This window comes from Bacillus rossius, chromosome 2, assembly GCF_032445375.1.
Source record: "Bacillus rossius redtenbacheri isolate Brsri chromosome 2, Brsri_v3, whole genome shotgun sequence".
NCBI classification, from domain to species: Eukaryota; Metazoa; Arthropoda; class Insecta; order Phasmatodea; family Bacillidae; genus Bacillus; species Bacillus rossius.
This window is the reverse complement of record NC_086331.1, coordinates 117,490,534-117,512,031: the sequence shown is the minus strand read 5'-3', so window position 1 is coordinate 117,512,031 and position 21,498 is coordinate 117,490,534. Positions and strand designations below refer to the sequence as shown.

At 37.4% G+C, this 21,498-nt stretch overlaps 1 protein-coding gene across 2 annotated transcripts in view; it reads right to left on the bottom strand.

The window, feature by feature from the left end:
• Window positions 1-350: 350 nt before the first annotated feature.
• The window catches only part of LOC134529675 (uncharacterized), a 58,736-nt gene continuing 37,588 nt past the window's right edge, over window positions 351-21,498 (bottom strand). Inside the window, exons 2-6 of one of the 2 annotated variants that reach the window (XM_063364015.1) lie at window positions 12,227-12,651; window positions 9,888-10,041; window positions 6,119-6,317; window positions 5,300-5,451; window positions 351-713 (exon numbers count right to left, since the gene is read on the bottom strand). In XM_063364015.1, coding sequence (XP_063220085.1) covers window positions 462-713; window positions 5,300-5,451; window positions 6,119-6,317; window positions 9,888-10,041; window positions 12,227-12,651 — 1,182 coding nt within the window. In that variant the 3' untranslated portion in view covers window positions 351-461. Of the gene's footprint in view, window positions 714-5,299; window positions 5,452-6,118; window positions 6,318-9,887; window positions 10,042-12,226; window positions 12,652-21,498 lie in introns of those variants that run through there. The other variant, XM_063364016.1, reaches the window with a different exon arrangement.

The following is a 21,498-nucleotide window of genomic DNA, read 5'->3' as shown; positions in this document are numbered from 1 at the left end:
TATGGAGGCCAAGTGGCCTTCGGTTACTACAAAGTGCGCGCTTATTTTCCACTTCCATCCCTTTGTTCTGCCCCACCCAGCTTCACTTCCCCAAACATGTGTCCACTACAGATGTTTAATACATCCACCTTGCTCCAAGTCGAAACTATGTAATCCTAAATCATCACTGTCAAAGCCTATCTGAAATATTTTCTCTATTTTGTACTTCTATTTTCAATGTATTGTATTTTTGCATGAATATCTGAAGATGTTAAAAAATATGGACCACAAAAAAGTTTTCAAACCAAGACACTTATTTTAAACCATTTGACGTTTTATTTCTCACAATAATTTTAGAAAAATAAAGGCCGTTTATAAATAATAATGTAATTTTTATTTTGCGAACAATATGTTCCATAACTATATTTGTAACATACAATAATTACTATAATCAAAATTGTAACACAAAAGTTTGCCTTAGTTTACACGTGGTCGTTCACTTTAAAAAACCCAAAAAAACTTTTCGCAGGCTCAAACAATGAGTATCTTAAGCCTTCTACATCTGAGACATATATCTCGTCATTTTCGTGAAGATATTCCAGAGTAGCCGTGAAGCAAGTATTTGCTTTCACGCTGTGATCTGTGGCCGATGAATGGGTTGTGCAGTGAAGAATCGGACTGTTGTTTCTGTATAGTCTGAAGCCATTTGTATCATGCACATCAGCGTAGTAAATCTATAAAAAAGAAAACAATCATTAGCAATTACATATTTCAGAAGATAACGAAAAATTTAAAATGCATACAACATATTATAGAACTTAAACATGAAATCGAAACGCATTTTTGACGTGACAACGTCTAATAAATCGATGAAAGCCGGCTGCACGCACGAAAAAGGATGAATCATCGTCCCATTACGCACATTGTCCCGTTAAGCTTTGTCCCGTTACGCTCATTGTACGCTTGCGCCGCATCTATCTCTCTTCCACTCGATTGGAACAACCATCGATTTGACTTTTTCGAGGCACATTAAACTTGAAACACTCCCATTCGTTTCCTACTTTTCCTATCATCGTCCTATCCTTAACAGAATAACACAGATTGGAAGAAGTTAAATAGTAAACATGTATAAAAGTTATAGTTAAAATAATCTCTTCGTTAAAGTAATAAACATATTTGAATTAATGAGTGCAAATAAAAGTACATTTATCAATTAAATTGTAGATTTCATTTCACTCCTTCTTTGTATCCATACAAAATAGTGATAATTCAATAAAAATGATTCAATTTTATTCATAAAAGTATGCAATAATTTCATCAATGTTTTGTTATGACGTCACTTTAAACTGTCGTCCATAAACCGACTTTACAGACAACCAATTTTTTTTTAAGTACATTTCATTTAATTTTATTTCATTTCCTTACTTCAAAATACAAAAATACAGTGGCGGGGCGTGGATTTAGGGCATGTATAAGCAGTGGCGTAGCTAAGGTGACTGGCGCCCCTAGACAGACTTGAAAATGGCGCCTCCTCTTGGTTTAAAAGAGAAGGGGGGGGGGGGGAGGGTTCAGTAACCGTGAATCCGTCAGGGATGCCCCCCCCCCCCCCCCGCACTGCTCCAGCGCCCCTAGGGGGGGGCATCCCTGCCACCCGCTTGCTACGCCACTGTGTGTAAGCAATGAATTAAAGACATCTTTACTTAAATTTATTTATTTGTCCAATTTCTTCATTTCAAATTAACAATGTATTGACATTGATTTGATTTGAGTTTATTTCTAACTAATTTTTCGTGATTATATTTAAACAAATTATTTAAATTAAATTTGCAAAAACTGTAAATAATATTTGAAAATTAAAAAGTATGTAATTTTTCATCAATGTTTTCTTATGACGTTATCACGTAAAATTATCGTCCGTAGACTGACTTTACAGACAACCCCCTTTTTTTCTGTCCCTGGCCGAGGTAAAAAAAAAATAATCTTCCAATGCTGATGAAAAGCTCTGGCAATTAGAGCACAGGGCAGGCAGTACGACTGAAACAGCTCACACTGGGATTCAAACCTGTTTTTCCAAATCTCACTAATTTAGTTCCTCCCACTTCTTTATTCATCGCACTGGCCCCAGCAGCACGTGGGTTCGAGTCTCTCCCGCGATCCCGCCAAAGAAACAAATTTTAACAACACCTTAGAAGTAACCCAGTATCATCCTTTCCACAGACATCCACACATAACCTCTATTTCGCAACAAGAGGCAGTGGGCGGCACTCCGCGGCCTGGAACTCTTCGCGGGCCCTTGGTTCGATGCTCGTCTCTGGCACACGGACCACGAGGCCCGCAATAGCTGTGTCGACAATACAGTTTGTGTCGCAGTGTTGTCTGACTAAGCAAACAGCCTGAGTCTAGCGCAACTCATCCAGCAACACAAGTACTTTCTCGACGCGGCATGCGACACTTTGTGTTCAGTTACTCTGTTCAAAATCACTTCCGAATCTGAACTAAATGCAATGATGAAAAAAAAAAAAAAGCCAAAGAATCACCAAGTTATTCCAGTGAAATAGGGTACAGCCCAGTTTTCGTGTGTTCAGTAAGTATTTTATAAATGTCCTAAATAATATAATTTTAAAATAAAAATAATTATTATATTATTTCAGAAATATAAAAATATATATTGGAATTATTTGCAAAAGAGTACAGTAAAAAATCCATTAAACTATGAAATAATTTGGTTTATGTATGACTACAAATCAATAGAAACAATCATTACATTAATAGGCATTTTTTATGATTTTTAGAAATTTTCCGAATTTCCAAGTTACTAATTACAGATTTTCAAGATAGCTGCTCTGATGACCTATAAGATGGCGGACGCCATGGTAATAAATACTTCTGCACTTTAGCGAGTAAAAATTTAACCTAATAGGATGTCTTTGTCTTCTAGCGAACAATGTGTGTACTATGTGACACTAGTGCTCCTAGTATCGAGTATTGAATACAAGATGGCGGCAGCGACCACTAGAAAACGACACGTGCACTATGTGACACTAGCACTCCTGGTAGCAAGTATTGAAAAAATAGATGGCGGTTTGGCCTGCGACATGTGATGCAAAAAAATTATGTCAGAATATATGTTATTTTTATACACCTTATTAAATTATCAGTTTTCTAAATGTCTCGATGGCCGTGCGGTCAAAGGTGTATGGTTTCCATCCCAGAGGTCCGAGCTGTCATGGTTTGAATTACCTCTCTTTCAATGTATTTAGTATAAAAAAATTAATTCAATATGTCGATAAGGACCATAACAACATTGGTAAGTATGGAACATCGACCGTATGTGCATTAGACAGAGCAGTGCTGGCACTATCTAGGAACAAACAGCAGAAACCAAGATGGCGGTATCCAAGATAGCGACCTTCAGCAGAACAAAAAAAAGATGGTGGAAATGATGTAATTTATAATGGCGACCTCCAACAGACGAAAACAAGATGGTGGCTGTGTCGTCAGTATCGAAAAACGTGTATGTGAAGTCTTAATACAAGATGGCGGACGTGAAGTTAGAATTCAATATGGCGGTAGATTTTACTATAATGAAATGTACAATGTTCGGGGAGTGGGGTACTCGATGTTAGGATGGTGAAATTTGAGATGATGACTGAGGTTAAAGGTCCTGGTCAAATTCGAAGGTGTAGGTCAAGGTAAAATGTCAAGGTCAAAGTAAAAGTTCAAAGTAAAAAGTCAAGGTAAATATCGATGTCAAAGGTCAGTGTCAAAATGGTTACCGCAACGTAAAATGCAACGGTGACTTCACAATTCAAGTTGCCCGCCGTGACCGCAGATGGCGGTCGGTTTTTGACTGTCTCTACAATCCCGAACCATAAACTAATCCCCGGAGGAACATTCATGTACTACTCCCTCTGAAATGGTGAAATTCTGTTTTGAGAGTTCGCCTAAAGTCCTCCTAATGTGTTCAGCGAAGGTCTTGGTGTCTTCACCACTCTATTTCTGTTCAGGTGAGGATATACATGTCTACACCTGTGTGGTTCTACTCACTGCTGAAAATAATGACGGTTGAACCTGGCGAGAGTGTTCCAGGTAACATTGCCTTACTTCATGTGGTACGAAATTCCCCTTATCCAAATTTATGTCTCGAAAAGTGTCCATTTTAACTGCTAAGTTAGGTATGAGAGTATAGTCACACAAATCGCCGCCTGAGTATTGGAGTGTTCTATGTACACTTTTTCGGTTTTTTATGCTATGGACACGAAATTAATATTAGTATTCATTTGTTCTATATCCACACACGTCTACGCACATAAAACTGTTTGTTCTTAATTTAAGACCAATATTATTTTGTTCTATGTCATGATATTCATAGTTGTTTGAACTTTCAAATGCTTATATCTCAGTTCCGACTTCAATGGACATAGAACACTACAATTCTCAGGCGACGAAATCTCCACACTACACCGAGAAGTGCTTTTGAAGTCTGCACTCATAAAAGTGCAATCTAAAACACACTCTTGACTAATATAAATCGCTGTTAGTATAAAAATTAAGCTTGCTTTCAACTATCTGGTGTTGTGAGAAGACACAGTCCACCCACCCTGTCCCACCCTCCCACTCCTCAACACCTCCATGTCAGTCCTTCAAGGGGTGGTTCGTGCTCCTCCGAAGAATCCAACATACGTTCCCCTCCCCCTCTCACACCACACTCACTTCCCCGGCCCTAATGGCGCCCTGCATGAGTTCAAGCAAGCATTTTCGATTAAACAAAGTAAGGGCCTAACTATTTGATAAAAAAAATGAAATATTAATTCTGCCTGTTAGAAGGAAATGTAAGTATTTATAATTATCTCATGTTTTACGTAAAAAAACACATAAATTTAAGTTACATAATTTTGTTGCTCTAGCATTAAAAAAATAAAAATATTTGTAATAATCAGAGACGAGAATTTTTGAAATAGTAACTGCAAATGGCTGTGCGTGGCCAAAAGAGAAACTCTTGTCATAAACGAACTTTGTGAATTCGTCAAAAGCACACTATCCCATTTAAAATATGTTGTACTATAACAAAACTGTTCTCTCTCTCTAAAAGAAACTGTAAGATAAATAAGGAGCCATGTGCTAAGGAGTGACCGAAAGTATTAATGAGGAAAACAAAGTTGAGACTCATATCATATTAAATATAATTTCCATTCATAAAATTATCTGTTAGAAAACGGCTGAATTCAGATATTGGTGTAGTGACTAAATACGCTAAAATAACTGGTTTATATTTAGTTATATCAATCAAGTAAATTAAAAAATAATACATTTGACCAACCTGTGCATACAGAAAGTACAAGCCACTGGAGCGCACATTTACAACCCCTTCATTTGTAAGAGAAACATGATTGTGCATCCTTAGTGTATTCATCCAGGAAATTGGTGTCCAGTCTCGAAAACGTCCATCTGGATGTCTTAATCGCCCATTACCTAAACAAAAAGCAAATTAATTAAATAACATTTAAAAAGGTCAGTTCGAATTTCCAGCGTTCATATACACTTTACATGCAAAAAAGGAAAAATTAAAATAGCCACTTAACTAAAACCCGTTGTCTATTATGTGTCCCTTCGTTATTTAACCAGTTATTTGTATCGTCTGTATGCCGGATGTTTCGCCTAACACAGCGACATCAGAGTTTTTTATTTTTATTTTAACACCATATATATTTACTGTAACTATTTTACACTAATGTTTTAAATGTGCAACCAATCTATTTTGACGAGAGCTGATGATTGAAATACAAACGAACGTCGTAGCTTCTCGGAGTCAAAAGTTGTACGAAATGAAAATCTCGAAATGCAGAAAAATGACCTCAAAATGGCGGCGCTTCCCCCTCCGCCGCGCGCGATGCGTCACAGTCCTCACTCGGCGTAACGAATTATTTGATCCTTTAGCTATCCAGTGGTGTAATTAAATTTTGGATGAAGATGATAGATATGTAGCTGCAACACCAAACTCTATCCCCCGATTTTGTTATCATTCGTTTTTTTGAATTGCCTCCCACTATGGAAGCAATTTTAAAGACGTATTCACGTCCAAAATGGCAACACTGTGTTTTATTGGTATGCTGGCGGTAAGTGTAGTAAGTGTACCCACCAGCGTAGTGCTGGTGAGCAGACGAGTAGCGAGAAGTGTCTCCGTGGTAGTGGGCGGCCACGAAGAGGTCTGCTTCCGTGGGCCGTTCAGCTTCGTCACTCACAAACTCAACAGCGGCCCTTCTCGCTTCGTTCTTCGGTCGCCTGCGACGAGTCCTGGTAAATGGATGCACCAGAGGCCCTGAGATAGTGCGGGATTCCTAGCAGAAAACAATCTCCTCTGTAGAAAAAATGATGATCTGTAATGGTAAATAATAATAATAATAACTCCAGGTTTTATTTAAAAAAAAATTATTATTAAAATTTAAATGTAATATGTATTATCTAATAAACTTTAATAACAACAACAAAAATTGGTTGTCTGTAAAGTCGGTTTACGGACGATAGTTTAACGTGACAACGTCATAACAAAACATTGATGAAATGATTGCATACTTTTATGAATAAAATTGAATCATTTTTATTGAATTATCACTATTTTGTATGGATACAAAGAAGGAGTGAAATGAAATCTACAATTTAATTGATAAATTTACTTTTATTTGCACTCATTAATTCAAATATGTTTATTACTTTAACGAACAGATTATTTTAACTATAACTTTTATACATGTTTGCTATTTAACTTCTTCCAGTCTGTGTTATTCTGTTGATAGGACGATGATAGGAAAAGTAGGAAACGAATGGGAGTGTTTCAAGTTTAATGTGCCTCGAAAAAGTCATATCGATGGTTGTTCCAATCGAGTGGAAGATAGATGCGGCGCCAGCGTACAATGAGCGTAACGGGACACTTTTTCATGCGTGCAGCCGGCGTTCATCGATTTATTAGACGTTGTCACGTCAAAAAATTGTTCCAAACTCAAACAAAGTTTACTATCACAAATGACTATTTGTTTCTAGGTTTTACGTCACACAGTTACGCACAGAGACTGAATGCGGTGGGCTCGAACCACTGGATAACCGAACTGGCGCTCACACATTCGAGTGATGCCGGGGTGCTGGGATCGAACCCACGACCTCGCCTCACGAGCGTTGCACGTGGGCGATCACGGTCGCTTTTTGCCATGCGTTTGTTTCATCTGACGATTTAGTTTCCTTTGGCACATTTGCGACCAAAACAGGATGACACAAACTTACATCCGTGCCCCACCCGGGACTCGAACCCAGGATCCCTCGCACCGAAAATCGGCGTGCATCCAACTGCGTAGGTCGGCCTAACTTCATTCTTCGGGCCATTGAGGACCACAAATAACTAATGGCTAGAGGCAGGCACTTTTCGCGAAAAGATCCGAACGCCTATTAGACTGCAACAAGGTATACCCGCACCTGTGGTTTCTTACTTGTGATTGGCGGCCGTCTGTGAGAGAAGTCGTTGCCTTGTTTGACCGAGCCACTCAGGACGCGTTTACTTCCGCACTGAATCACTGTGATTGGTGTTGTTACAATCGACGTGTACCTGGGAGAAACTCACTCAATCACGAAACACAGACGGTGCTACAATGTTTTAACTTTCAACGAGTCTCGAAAACTTTTCGCGAAATCTGCATGCCCCTACTAATGGCTAAGTACGAGAAAACTCATAGTAAAGTAAACTACAAACAGCTTTTCGTATCCCATAACTTTTTAAACTAAATATTTCAACTGAAGTTAGTGCTAAAATCATTTGTAACGTGTTTCGTAATGTACCGTACAGAAACTGCAGTTTGGTCATACATCCAAGCACAACATTTTCATATACACTGTTGTAATATCAAGAACATAACATCGTGATTTTGAGAACATGTTAAAAAGAAAAGCGACATTTTTGTTTTGTTTGTTGAACCCTATTCATGGCAGCTAAACCAACACCCATGAAGGTTCTTTATTGTAGAAGGTAACCATCCACCCCATTTACATATCAACTATCTTAGACTCTGTTAGATTCCACGAGTGAGAATCGTTGACATTCAAATTTAAGTATTCTTTAGTCAGAATTTTTTTTAACACTGGTTTCTGATAATTTAAAGTATTTTTTTAAATTGAAAAACTTATTTGAATATTATTTATTTAGTTTTACAGAAATCAGTATTCAATGCATAATGTTGTCAGTTTTATTTTGATGTATTTTATTCTCTATATTAACCAAATATTTATTTTCTGTGACGATACCATGTCATTAAGATTATGTAATGTTGTCAAGAAAATATGTTTATTAGAAATCTTTGCTTCCACACACTTGGATAAACAATGAAAGTATCCTTTTTAGAAATGACAATAAGTGAAAGTAACTTTTAATTGTAAAAAAACTTTATTTTCAGTGTTTTATTAATTACATTTATTGTAACTGAATAAAAATTATTAACAAACTGTAAATAAAATGTACTTTTAACAATAAGGAGTTACATAAAACAAGTCTTAGCATATATTTAAATTTTATTAAGCTGAGGATTCTTTGCAGCTGTCAAAAATTTTTTTTTACTGCCTAGCTTGTTGCTGAACCTGGATAATTTACATTAATTTAGTCATTTGTAAAATTCTTATTCTGAAAGGAAATTTGAAACACGTCGTATGTTACCCATTACACCTGTATTTCAAAAATATTAAATCATTTAGCTACTAAAGAATTATATGCAAATTTACATTTATATTTTTGTTGTGTACTTGCAAAAACGTGCATGGTATACAATCCAAAACAAACTTATATTTACATAATTTTGATAAAACAACATTTTTATTCATTGGATGTTAAAGGCTAATCTAAAAGCACCTCTATACACTGAAAGAATCTTTTTGTGACAGTCTTTTTTTTTTTTTTAATTCATCTTGCTAAACTTATCTGTACTTAACTGAACCTTATTTTAATAGAACTTTCGGGACAAAATTTCTCTGCGCGATTTTACAAATTAATGAATGTTTAAACTGCCAGGTGTACACTCGTGGCGTACAGTTTGGCAGCAACACAACAAATGTAGTAAAACGCTTAACGATTTAACTGGTGTCCACTGAGATAGTGTATTTATTTGTGTTATAGAAATTCCCGTAAAATTTAATGTGGAAGTTATGTTTTTTTGATCCCTATCGATTTAATGGTTACATGTGATCAACTCGTGGAAACGAAGTACCTCGCCCATGGAATGAAATGAAAGAAAATCATAAGCATTATTGCCAAGCGTGTTTACTTACGCGAAGAACAAAATATACATTTTCGAGTTATATTAAATATTTCTTAATAATTTCAAACTGTTGGAAAAATGAAAATAATTTTGCTGTCAGAACAACACGTTTGGCAGGCCAAATTTCTACAAAAAATGTTCTTGGGTCTAAAATCAAAAATAATTTTGAAGTTATACTTCTAATGCGACTTCCAACAAGGTTGCGTTAAACGTTTAACGCTACCATGGAGAATAACGCTACCATACTTTTATTTATCATATTTGTGGAGTCTATGAAATTATGCCTAATAAATACAAATATAGACTTAAAATGAGTAGGTACTTAGAAAAAGATTTATTGAAGTTATACTTCTAATGCGTCCTCCAACAAGGTTGCGTTAAACATTTAACGCTACCATGGAGAATAACGCTACCATGGAGAATTATTTGCATGCAATTAAAAACTATTTTTTAATGATGCCAAATAAGTATAACTTCTCACGCGCGTACCTAAGTACACGCACCCATTTTTTTTAAATGTAAAGCTCACTTAAAAAAAAAAAAAAAAAACGAGTTCTGAGGATTCAGGCGGGTAATCTGGTAATATACATTGAAAAAAAAAAAAAAAGAAATTTATACCTCACGAGTCGGTTGACTTCGCAATGCAGATGATTTTCCCATGGACCTCATCAATCCAGAGTCACTTCCCGCGACACGAGAATGCCTGGTGGTCGCTGCTGCTTCAGTTGGGTCTGGCTGGCTCCCCGTCGCGGACGCAACTGCAGTCTCACTTCTACGGAAGCATAGACACAATCAGACACAAGTTGAAAAAACTCAACAAGTAGCCGGGACAATATCCGTGAGGTTCCCGCCCTTCAAGGACTTCAATAGAAGAAAAAAAAGGGGGGGGGTTAATTTCAATCATTCTGTGCATATAATCAATAGTTAAATAGGCTGTGTCAGAAAATTAAAAAAAAAAAAAAGGGAGTTGTCTGTAAAGTCGGTTTACGGACGATAATATTATACGTGATAACGTCATAAGAAAACATTGATGAAAAATTGCATAATTTTTTAATTTTCAAATATTATTTACAGTTTTTTGCAAATCTAATTTAAATAATTTGTTTAAATATAATCACGAACAATTAGTTAAAAAGCCCGCCTTAACCTGTTTGATATTATAGAAGATTTTCTCGCACGGTGGTTGGCCGGTTCTTGCACGCTCGGCTCAGGCAGAACGTGACAATGAGTCATGCTTTTTCGTGCGTGCAGCCGGCGTTCATAGATTTATAAGACGTTATCACGTCAAAAACTAGTGAAGACAGAATAAGAAAATTACAGCAACATATCTACATAACTTTAATAGAGTTTTATTTGGAAGAATTAATGTAATCCTTATGGTGGGCTACAATAAATGCATTTCCTCCCACATCTTGCCCAACATGTCTTTACACAGAAGTAACGGTAATTGTTTGCAATATGTCTATGTGTAATTCCAGTTTACACACGTATTAGCTGTAAGCATATCTTTCATGCGTGTTTTATGTATTTAATAATGTAAATATAAATGTATTTATGACTTTTTTTAGCGAAAAAATTGATTTAAGAAAAAATGATTAAAAACAATTAAATAAAAACCAAATCACAAAACGTTCCGTTTTATTTTCTCAAGAAAAATCATTACTTAAATTTCTATGTGGAAACGTTGAACTTATAAAAATCTACTGTATCTTGAGATTAAGTGTGACAATTTGCTTTTAAAACTCATTGCAAAAAATGTATCATACAAAATGATATAATAGTAATGGCTATGTCCTTGCACGTAAGAAAATGTGCCTAAAAAGAACAAATTAAAATAACTCCCGCCCCTCACAAAGCCATTGATTTTAATTTATGAAAACAAAATAAACTCATACAAAATTATCAAACACAGGTATTAAAAGAAGTTTGTTACACGTTATATCTATGAGCAGTGCTGAAAAATACGCAAGAAATCTCTTGACTCTCCCTACCCTTTACGATATGTATTTAACCAGTCACCCCCAACGACTGTTCCGAGTTTTCTTTGTACTGTGTTTACCTGTTTGCACTTGGCATTGGTTGACAGCGGTGCTGGCATATATCACAGTGTTAAATGGAGAAAGTCACCAGTCAGCTGAATACGTGGAGGTTACTTTTAACATGTACAAAATCTAACTGTGCAGCTAATATCTGTTTGCATTTCTACCTCGGGTGTCGCGATTTCGAATACTTCCTTGGGCATGGGTGTGTTCAGGGACATTTAGTTTGTAAATCGTCCTTCACGTAAACCCTCCAGCACGTTACTTCATTTAAAAGTACATTGCACCTTTTGTTACCGTGATATAATCGAGTGCCCTACTCCAAAACGTTGCACTACATTGGTTGTTTGACTATTAGGAATTTACGCACTTTAAGTGAGCTTCGCTTTCCAAAGTTTATCTTTTCTACTTAAAGAATCAGGACGAATTTTTTTAAAAGGGTAAGCTTTTTTTAATAAATGAGTATCTCTACAAATTACAAAACCATTTAACATATCGCTTGTGTACAACTATCTCTCTTATATACTTATAATATACATGGAAATGGTTCAACAACTTGCATACACACGCGTAAACAGTATAAACAGTATAGGTAACTAATTGTTTTTACGATTATACATCTAAAACGTGAAGTCAGTTATTTGCGAATAATACTAACCAAATATAAACAGACACACGATATATATACATACATATATATATATATATATATATATATATAGTATGTGTGTGTGTGTGTGTATTCAGAGTGGTGTGACTAGTAACTATTAATTTGTCGGTAGGAATGTTTTGAAGTTGCCTCAGTATGATCACTGCGAAGGTGTGGAAATTTTCTGAATAATGATCGAAAAATATTAGAGAAGTTTCTTGACAAGTATTATATGTAAAATTAAATTACGTGACTGTGAGCATTCTTACCTGTGGGTATGTTTCTTGCGATTGCGAGCTCTGTTATTTTTTCTCAGTGGAGCTATCGATGCACTGTCTGGTAGAATCACAGCCGAAGTTGTATGATTGGCTGGTGGTGTTAAAGAAACATCTCTTGAGAGAAGCATATGTAAATTACGATCGTCGGACGTTTTTTCTCTATCCGTCGGATTCCGAGGCGAATTCCCACTTTCTTGTAAATCTGGCAAATTTGGGTTCCAGGTGCCGGACACTGTTTCTCTTCTATGGCGACCGTTGCCTGTATGACCATCTCTATCTCTGTTGTAGTCATTCATTCGAGCAGGAGTATTTATTTTAACTGCTTCGTTCGTTGGTGTCGGCGTTTCATCCTCTGGAAAAGAGACGATCACCTCTTCGTTGCCACTACGATATATAATGCGTTCTTCATAACGTACCTGTAAACCAATTAAAGTTTATTAATAACATTTAGATCTAATAAACATATCTTGCAATAAAATTAATTTGTACTGTAGGTCCTAATAATTGGCATATACTAATGACATGACATAAACCAATGTATGCAAATATAAATAAAAAAGTAATATCATCATTATTATCAACTAAGCGATGTCATGTTTTAATTGTATTACCTTACACCTAAAAGCTAACTATTAATTGAAAATCCAATTCTCAAAACAGTTTCTTACTAGTAACCAAAAATCAACTATAAGATAAGCGTCTAAATTATGTACATCACTCTCTCCTTTTTACTAATTTAGAAACAGTTATGCATAAAACATTTCAGTAATTAGTGAATACGACGAATTCTAAAATATTTATTTACTGGATATAAGAACAAATAGCTTTCTTTTATGACAAAATTTACGTTGAATAGTTCGCGGTTGTAAGCATTTTACTATGTATAAATGGTGTTTGGCTACTTTAATATTCTTAGATTTACCAAATATAAACAAATTACAACCAAGCATGCCACAAACTTACTCAACATATTTGAGGCGCTGTATGCGTTCAAACTTTTATATTAAAACGAGTATCACCATTAGTTTTTAATTGTTATTGTTTCTAAAACAAATATTAATGTGTCTGAAATCCGTGTGCTTGAATAATTGATTAGTGTTAAACATTTTAGTGTTAAACATTTTTGTTAGCGTACTTTAAAATATTCAACGTACGCCCGCCCATCTTACATCAATTGAAAAACTAGTTTACAATTAAATGGTTACACCAAGGGAAATAAAATGCAAATTTATTAGGTTACGTTGTATTCACATTAATTGTTTTACCGTTGTAAACATAAACATAAACAAAAAATAATAAAAATTAAACATAAAAATTATTTCATTGCGTGATGTATTTTTCAAAGTAGTTGTACTTGGAAAGGGTTGTATACATTCTCGATCCACTGTAAGGAAACAATACTTTTCCTACAGACTGAAAAGTTTGTGACATTGTTACATATCTGTTGATGTCACCATAATTGCTAGGCGTAGCAAATGGCAAAATGCGTTCGTTTTGGTTACTGTGAAGTTATAAAAAAAATAATTGAAAATCAATGAATTCATATGAATCTAAATGGTAATATTTATTTTGTGGATAGATTTCGGGACGCAATATTTTTAAGAAAATTAAAATAGGCCTACGCCGGTGATGATATGAAAAGGAAGTTGCATTATTTCTTTAATGAAGAAATTGGTGTGATCATTTTACATCAAATAAGAGTTCTCATCGCTGTTTCATCGCGCACTTGGGCGATATTGCAATTCGACTGTCATTTGGGTGCATAAATTATACCTGCACAAGATTTGCCTGGCTTCTGGGTTGTAGCCGCGCCGAAGGCAAAGATATCATCGACGTTTCGGTCGACGTTGCAGTCGCCATCACCAGGTAGTAGATACTAGGTAACTGCTCCCTGCAAAGCCGACCGAAACGTCGGTTGATATATTTGCCTTCGACGCGGCTACAACTTAGAAACCAAGCAACTCCAGAAAATGGCCGCGAAAGCCTGCGATCTTTAAACCCGTATAAGTTTTACATTATAGTATAAAGCAATGAAAAATATTAAAAAATTGGTTGTCTGTAAAGTTGGTTTACGTACGATAGTTTAACATGACAACGTCATAACAAAACATTGTCATAACAAAACAATTTTATTGGATTATCGCAATTTTGTATGGATACAAAGAAGAAATGAAATCTACCATTTAATTGATAAATTTTCTTTTATTTGCACTAATTAATTCAAATATGTTTATTACTTTAACGAACAGATTATTTTAACCATAACTTTTATACATGTTTGCTATTTAACTTCTTCCAATCGGTGTTATTCTGTTAAGGATAGGACGATGATAGGAAAAGTAGGAAACGAATGGGAGTGTTTCAAGTTTAATGTGCCTCGAAAAAGTCAAATCGATGGTTGTTCCAATCGAGTGGAAGAGAGATAGATGCGGCACAAGCGTACAATGAGCGTAATGGGACAAAGAGTCATCCTTTTTCGTGCGTGCAGCAGGCGTTCATCGATTTATTAGACGTTGTCACGTCAAAAACGTTCTATGCAAGCAGCAGGAACACGTATTCCATTCCCCTGCGACCTACAGCCTCGTGCGTTGCTCGGGCTGCAGGGAGGAGTGGCAGGCAGGTACGCAGGCAGGCGAAGGAAGGTCCAGCCGGAACATTCTTATGCGCCTTTGCAAAATTACACTTTTCCCAATCAAAGATCATATTAGAGATCACAGAATGACCAGATATTTTTTTATTGTATTTCGCAGAATTGACGCGATGACCAGGATGATTTTGTAAACATAAATAATTTTAAAAGTAGTATATAAATTTTGGTCCTGAAACTGGGTTCTGGGTGTGGTGGTGGTGGCGGTGTCTGCTGCCTTGGAACCTACATCTCCGATGACGTAACGGCCGTCATCTTGGTGTCAAATCCCCCAAAATGGCCACAAATTGACTCAAAATTCCTCAAAATTCATAAAACAATTCCCTATTTTGAGAGAAAAAATTCCCATTTTGAGAGAAATATCCAATTTTATTACTCAAAAAATCAAAAATTATAAATTCGAAATGTCTCAAAAGACTTTTATTTTGCCTTAGAAAAAACCAGAATTCCTCATAGCGGCTTAAATTCCCAATGGGCAAGCCTCCCTAAGCCGCTGAGGGCATGACCTTGACTTTGACAGTAAACTTGAGATTCTTTAATTTTTAACCAAAAATTCCGAAACAATTCTCAAAAATATACATAAAACAAATTGGTCACTTCAATGTTTTGTTACTCAATCCACCCCGGTCCTCGGTTCGAATTTCCGGCGAGATTACACATGTAATTTATTAATAAAAATATTTTAAAAGTTCTTAATTACAATTGAAATAAATTTTAATAAAAAATCTTACCTACGTCAAACACGCTATATTTTATTATAGAATTTCCACCATTTTGAATTGTCACGTCTCGTCCGCCATCTTGAAATTCAGTAATTATTTAGCTAGAGATTCGTGAACAATTTTTTTCATTAAATAAAAAAATATTTAAATACATTTATAATGCAATTTTAATTTTATAAACGCATTTATGTCATGGAGCTCTGAGTCCTTGGTTCGAACTCAGCTACAGCAAAAAAAAAATGGCGACGGAACCTTCCTCCACAGAAGCCATCGACTGACCTCCCACCACTAATGCCAAGGTAGATATATCGCCAGCGTGTATGACGTCAAGTACGCCATCTTGTTTTCGTCTGCTGGAGGCGGTCATTTTGGAGCCGACATATTGTTTTCATTACTTGCTACCAGGAGCGCTAGTGGCATGCAGTACACACATCGTCTGCCAGAGTGCGCTGCCACCATGTTAGTTTAATTTTTACCAGCTAGAGTACTTTAATTATTTATTTCCAGGGCACCGCCATCTTGTCAGTCGTCTTGGTCGCCGTCTAGGGATATCTGTATTATTAAGCTAGAAATTAGGGGAAAATTCCAAAATTCATAAAAAAATCACTTATTAAAATAATGATTGATTACGGTGCTTGGTTTGATTCTTGCTCGTTCCAAAAAAGTTTATTCTAGGTAAAAAAAAAAAGTTAATTCAATTCAAAACAATGGCGAAAAATCCTAAAAGATGGTTAAATTCCTCATATACCAGCCTCCTGTAAGCCAATGATGAATTGGCCGCCAATTTGGAAATTCGTAATAATTAACCTAGAAATTCGATAAAAATTCCAAAAAAAATATTAGAAATATTACTAGTTAAAATAATGATTCACACGATCGAATCCCATCCTCATTCTCGGTTAGTGATACGAGTAACTTAAGTTTAAAATAAATTTTAAATTCTTTTTCCCATTACCTTTTGTGGAGTTTATTAATCATTCTCTCTACTAGAAACGATTATATAAAATATATCTGTCCAACTAAATAAATAGGTTGTTGCTGTGCATAGCATTAAGGTATAATTTTTCGATACTTAGAATACCTTCCAACCCAGGGCCGCAACTAGAGTCTCTGGCACCCGGGGCATGAATGGATTCATGCCCACCCCTCCCTCTTTTTTTGCACATACCACACCAATAAAGCGGGGGGTCCGGGGGCCCTCCCACGAAAAAATGGTGCTATTTAAGCATTTTCCATACCTACATGTAACAGTTTCTGTGCTACTGTACCTTCCATGCATGAACCCACTATGTCCATAAAGTAGTCCGTATAATCACTAGACTTGTTCATTAAATATGTTGAGACGTTATATTGTAAATCAGATTAGACATTCCTGGCATGAAAGTTAAAAAACTTTTTACCAGTTACCAGTTGTAGTAGGAATTACAATGCAAGCGATTTCGGCGCCCCCACAGCTTTGCGCCCGGGGCGTATGCCCCGCTTGCCCCCCCCCCCCCCCCCCACCACCTAGTTACGGCCCTGTTCCAACCAGTGTATTGTGTGTCCATTGCATGTCCTGTATGTGTATCTATTGCATGTCCTGTGTGTGTATTGCATGTCCATTACGTGTATAATATGTGTATTGCGTGTCCATTGCATGTGTACTGTGTGTTCATTGTGTGTCAATTGCGTGTTATTTCTTTTGGTGAATGTGTTTCGTTTCGTTAAATGTGCCAGATCTGAATATTTCCTGATTCAAAAGCTGTTGGCCTTGAAAAAACATTTTTCAGGGATTGGTCCTTTAGTAAGCGGAAAACATGTTCCATCCGTTGGTCTTCTTGCTTGTGATTGATTTTAACGATACTTTTGGTCCGGCAGTTCGGAGACTGTCTCGACTGTTTGAAATATCAACGATGAAGGCATTGTGGTTCAGAGACGTTCGGTTTATAAGCCTGATAACAACGAAGCCAGTGATGCAGACTGGCCAGCGTGGAGCAAGCACGTGCGCACTGGGAAGTTCATCGCGCCAGCTCACTCCACAGTCGCTGCGGGCAGGCCCGTCCAACCTTTGAACGACGCACTCCACAATCGTTAACCCACTCCGAAGGTCACGCTCGCTGCAACTCGGGTCGCCGCTGTTCCGAGCGACACAGACACAGACGCAAACACACTCCCAGCGAGACAGGGCTGTTGCACTCCTTCCCTATCTATCTGGGTGGCATATTGCGACTTTATCGTTACATTCGTCCAGTTCAGCGCGACATCGCTATGTCAGGTTCCTTTCCTCTTTTGGGACTACAGGGTGAACGACGCAGTGGAAATGTTACATAAAAAATATCAAAATTAGGTTAATCCTACTTATGAAGTAGAAATACGATTTATTATTTTAGGTAAATTATACCACTTTTTATGAAACGATAGATTTAATGATTTTTGACAAAACGACGACACGGAAAAACGGAGAATACGAAAGGGTTAAGAATGAACGACAATCTATAAGTAAGGGCAAGATTATATGGTGAATTGCGATAAAATCGAAATAACACCGCAAAGCATGTTAATATAGTACCATTCAGCACCGAAATGCCACTTAAAACACAAAAGTTTTATCTTTTACAATCGTAAATTTTTGAATGAATGTAAGACATTTCTACCAAAATGAATAAACTAATTAATATGTTGTTTGATCTTGCATCTCTTATTAGTTATATAGTTTACATTAATCACGTTGGCTCATTTTTCAAACACTCAAAAATATGCCTATGGTATTTGTTATTTTTCTGAGTAAGTTTTTTCTAGACATGCTTATTAGAAATTTAGAAATGCTTTTATTATATAAGTGCAATATGTGTCAATCAAAATGAGAATATTTAGGTGAAATAAGTATTTAAAAATATTTTAGTTTAATATTTGTTAAATAATAAAATATGTATAAAAATTAAAAAAAAAAACATTAACCCAGAAATCTCCAGTTTGAATAAAAAATGAAATTGACCTAAACTTAAAACCATAAAATCTTGTCCCTACCTATAAGTAACGGCTCATTTATTGTAACTGTAATCCTATAATAAGCCCCCGGTTGAGTCATGGTAATTTCGCGGATTCTTTTCGCTTGAGGCTAGACTCATCTGTTCTATAGATAATAAGGCCGTTTTAAGGGTTCATTGGCCGATACGAAGGCCTTGGTGGCACATAACTGCAAGATTATTTATTTTCCTTGTTTATTGCTGCCTCAAGGTCATCCTGCAGGCTCACTCTACCACGGTCTACCAAGGCCCCCACACACGATCAGTCTAGATGGAGGCGCGGAAGACTACCATGTCAGTATTCCACCTGGCCTCTCCGAAAAAGGCTGTAAAGTATACCAATAACGGAACTCTGTCATACGTTCAAAGGACGAGACGGAATTCTGCCATATTTTCGTATAAACTCTATGGAAAGATTACAACGGCATTGCCCTCGAAGTAGTGTATAGAATACTCGGTAGGTAGCGCTGTCAACCCTCTAGCTGTTTAAGCTTACAGATAGCGCTTCTCATGGTGATACTTGCAATTACAAATACCTAACGTCCAGATCGCGGACGAGAAGAAAGAAATGTTTCCAAAAATTGTGTATAGGGAGCAGCACTGTATTCTTATTACTACGTTAAAAAAAAAAAATAGATATGGTAGTTTTCCATGCACGAAGGAGAATTCTGTCAAAATTTCTTATACATTCTACGGAATAAGGAAAACGGCCAAAATCGTAGTGTAACTAGCTTCATAGAATTTACATTTTTGCACACTGGAATACTTGAAGTAATTGTAGATCATTATTTAATGAGTGCAAATCCAACGCAAATATTCAAGGGTTTTCTTATGTATTGCTTTCATTTTTAGGGTGAGAGAACACAAAAAAACTCAGATATTAAGATTTTTAATGTCCATATTAAATTATTTAAAGTCTACAAAATGCGTTTTTAAGAGGATGAAATGCGAGGGAAATATTTTTGTGTAGTGTAGTTTGTTGGCACAGGGCAAGCAGTACAGGCACTCGAGGGAAAACATAGGCTCTTACATGGAATTTTGGTGGGCTTTGCACAACCTTGCAGTCTTTCAAAAATAGGGAATTAAAATTTTTTACTATGCGTAGCATATTATTATGCTTTTCGTTTGCCGTGCCTTACATAAAAAATTATGTGAAATGCGCGCGTCATCGCGGGCCTCCGGCACTTCGCTCCCCTCATCAATCTCCCTCCTTTTCCCCCCCTCCTAGTGTTTGTTCAATTTGTACTCGTTTCCCCCACCCTTTCAATATGCGCATGCGCGCGCTGCGGCGCGAGTTTATAAAACCAGCTGCAGACATGTTGAGGGTCTTCGCTCGGTAGCTCTCGTGGTGTACACATCACTGGGGAACAAGCTGACTGCTCTGCCTGGAGGTTCATTGCCTCTGACAGCGCGGAAAGTGCGTGAACCATTTTGTGTGCATGGCAAGTGCCGAGAGGCAGCGACCAACTGCAATCGAACGCGTCCTGTCGGTGGCGAATACAGGGGTCCAGCTGTGATGAGCAGCTGGATTTGTTGGAAATACATAAATACCAACTCGTGGACCATCTGGCGGGAGGGGCGGTTGCTCTGGTGACTCGCCGAGGATCGAGTGACGGCGGAACTTCAAGTCGGACGGCGCGCTGGGCCTGGAGTGTTGGCACTGCCGGTGATGCAGCAGTAATCGACGAGTCGCGGCGTTACACACACTTCTAAAGCTGCACATCGTCGGCAGGGGGGAAAGAGGAGTAGTACCCTCGGAACCTCGCGCCGTGCATGAAAGGTCCCGGCGCGTCGGCTGATGGAGAGAGAAACCTGAACGAGTGATTCGGTGAGGGACTGGAGCAACAGTCAGCTTCGGGGGCTGCGCAATCGCGCGGGGCACTGGCTGTCTGCGGGAGCGAACTGACAGAATCCCGCGCGGTTGCCTGCCTTAACAAACCTCTTTCCCACAGCGGAACTCTACACGATTCACGATTTTATGCCTCCTCGGTGACTGGCCGGGCACATACCTGTTGGGGGGTCACTGTGCTGTCGCGTGCGACCTTGGAGCTTAACACTACACTCACACAACGAGATTAACTAGGCCACTTTGACACAATACTTTACAAGCCTCTAAATACAGACATCACGACACTTCCATACATCAGTTAGCCAACTAACTGAGGGGGAAAGGGTGACCTTCCCCCCGCCTGACATCTACACTAAATAAATTAGAGTCAAGCACCACAGCGACAGCTACTTAACTACCTTCAGGCCCGTGAGCCACTATTAATCTTAAACTCGCACACTTCGCGCCCCGCCGTCGTTTCTAATGATTCGAATAAAGTGACGGGGTCGCAATATTTATATTGGCAACCACATAGCGAGTTATGGGAACGTAAGAGTTCCTGGTATCGCTGTCACACGCTCCCGGCCGAGCATATGAAGAAACGGCGTTGAGGGTCTTCTTCTACTGGTAGCCTTTGTGAGGCTTGGTTGTCAGCAGTAGCTGACCAGTTGTTAATTTCACTAGCATGTAGTCCGAGAGCTTCGACTTAGTCTTCGTGCGTGTGCGACCTCAGGGGAGAAATGTAAGTTGAATCGAGTCGTCAGTGAGGCGGTGGCCCTCACCCTAATGTAGAATCAGTTATGTTTAAATTTGTTCTGTCTAAATTCCTTTTCGGCCGCCACCATCAAAAAATGTTTGGATTTCTGCTTTAAATTTAAATTTAACTTAACTTGCGTTTTTCTGTTTGTAACTGTCTCCCCCTGAGACGTCGTCGCACGTATTTGTTTGTTAATGCTTTTTAAAGAATAATGAAACTTCTTTCTTCCGTGTACCTGCACTTTGAAGTAATTTTGTAAATGTAATTTTTTTGTAATATAACTTCATACGTGGAAATTATGTCC